The following is a 2,182-nucleotide window of genomic DNA, read 5'->3' on the forward strand; positions in this document are numbered from 1 at the left end:
AGGCGGGTGCTGCCCTCGGCTTCCTGGGTGCTGTGGGTGCCGTGACGACTCAGACATTCCGAGAGTTCCTGTTCCGGCCTGGTCTCCGCACAGCTGCCCGCACAGCTGGGCTGTGGGCGGTGCGCCTCAGAGCCACCACGGCCACGCACTGGGGCCAGGCACCCCCCTCAGCCTCCCTCCTTAGGGGGCGGTCGGGTCACCCCACTTTCCTGTGGTGCCCAACCCCTCACAGCATGGGGTGGCTGGGAAGGTTCTCGAGAAAGGCCAGTGGGAACCTGCCCTCCCCTCCAGCCTCCTCTGTGGAGGGAGGGGCTGGCCCGGAGGTTCTCAGCCTCTTGGCCCCTCAGCCCCTCCCAGCGCTGTGTCCAGATGTGGTTTAAAAGATTTACATAAAAATGGGAGAGCTGTGCATCACTGAGAGCCATGCCGCCGGCTTTGCTGTGTGGCCCCGGCACATTCTTACCCGGAGGGGCCAGAGCCTATGCCCCAAAGGGGTGTGTGTTGTGTGTTGGGGGTGTGTGGTGTGTGTGTTGTGTATGTGTGTTGTGTGTGTTGGGTATGTGTTGGGTGTGCGGGTGGTGTGTTGGGTGTGTGGTGTGTTGGGTGTGTGGGGTTCCATTCTGGCAGAACCTTAACGGAAGGAAGGCTGTTTGCAACGGGCTTCCCACTTTAAAAATGGACGTGACTTTCAAGGAGGAGAAAAGCAGCCGCGGCACTGGGAGCCTCCGGCCCCTCACGAGACCTTGGCCCTAAAGCAGAGACACGTAAGAACAACATCCAGGCCAATTCCACACGTCGCCGAGTTCCTGAAGCCGCAGGTCAGCATCTCCCTTCGGCTCCCACTCCCCACCACGGCCACCACCACGGCCACGATCGAAGGACGCCATCTAATCTGGGGACGAGGAGCGAGAGGCGGAACCTGACAGGACAGCACGAAGGCCAGCAGGCTCGGCCCCTCCCAGGAAATCCACCTCCACCACACGCATTGCCAAGATCCAAAGAAAAATCTTTTATTTACAATAGAGAACTGTATTCGAAACATGCATGTTCTTTTCTTATTAAAACGAATCGGCAAACGCAGGTGAAGTGTACACTCCTTAAGGCAAGAGTCCCTGTGCAGCAGAACGTGTTTACGTTAGACCCAAGAGCCACTCGCCCTGGGAACTCAGGGTCAAAGGGCAAGGCCAAGGTCAGCGCTGTGTCCTCCGTGAGAGACTCGGACTCTCCCCGATGCGGGAACTCTGAGGTCTCAACTTGCTATGAACGATCCCGGGAAAAACGCAAACCCACAGCAAGAAGTCCCGCCGGTCCCTTCGCCCTGCGGACGACCACGTCCCCGGGGCTGAGCGAGGGAACGGCGGTGCGTACGCAGCGGCGGGAGCGCCTGTCCCCGGCCTGGGAGCACAGCAGGGTGCCGACGGGCATATTGCACGCAACGGTCAAGTCCAAACGTTTGGTTCAAAGTTAGCTTTTCCCCATTTTGGCAATCAGTTCATCGCAAATCTTGGTGAGTTCTTCGATCTCTTTATTCTGCAAGTGAAGACGGAAAATAAAAAGGCTGCTGAAACCTCTTGGTGGTTTGAAGTCAAGCCAAGCAGAATGGTCATTAGATTAAAAAAAAAAGTTTTATTGGTTTCAGAAAGGAAGGGAGGGGAAGAGAGAGAAAATAATGAGAGAGAATCATGGATCGGCCGCCTCCTGCACGCCCCACACTGGGGATGGAGCCCACAACCCGGGCCTGTGCCCTGACCGGGAATTCAACCGCGACCTCCTGGTTCACAGGTCAACGCTCAACCCCTGAGCCACGCCGGCCGGGCGGTCATTGGATTTTAAGGGACCTTCCGACCTCTTGGTCCCCCTGAGAAATGAGTTAGAGCCCAGTCTTCTACATCCCGGCTCTAGCTGTGTGGCCTTGGGCAAAAGACACACCCTCTCTGAGCCTGGTGAGCCTGGTTCCCTCTCTAAGAGGTGGATGACGTCTCTCTTTCTGAGAATTAAATGAGGCTGAAAACGGACAGTTCCTCAGCCCAGTGACCCCGGCCTGCCCGCTGGAGGCCACGCCCCGGGCCCGTTACCTTCTGCTCCAGCGTCCTCTCCAGGGCGTCCACCCGCAGCTGCTCCTTCCGCAGGCTGGCCTGGTAGGCGGCCTGCAGCTGCTGGGCCTTGCCCCGGACCTGGGCAA

The 2,182-nt window shown here is 58.4% G+C and overlaps 1 protein-coding gene across 1 annotated transcript in view; it reads right to left on the bottom strand.

The window, feature by feature from the left end:
- Nucleotides 1–989: 989 nt before the first annotated feature.
- The window catches only part of TACC2 (transforming, acidic coiled-coil containing protein 2), a 26,364-nt gene continuing 25,171 nt past the window's right edge, over nucleotides 990–2,182 (bottom strand). The window contains 2 exon segments of the mRNA XM_014528275.1: nucleotides 990–1,530; nucleotides 2,076–2,182. Coding sequence (XP_014383761.1) covers nucleotides 1,465–1,530; nucleotides 2,076–2,182 — 173 coding nt within the window. The 3' untranslated portion in view covers nucleotides 990–1,464.

The sequence above is a fragment of the Myotis brandtii genome, unplaced genomic scaffold, assembly GCF_000412655.1.
Source record: "Myotis brandtii unplaced genomic scaffold, ASM41265v1 scaffold628, whole genome shotgun sequence".
Classification (NCBI taxonomy): Eukaryota; Metazoa; Chordata; class Mammalia; order Chiroptera; family Vespertilionidae; genus Myotis; species Myotis brandtii.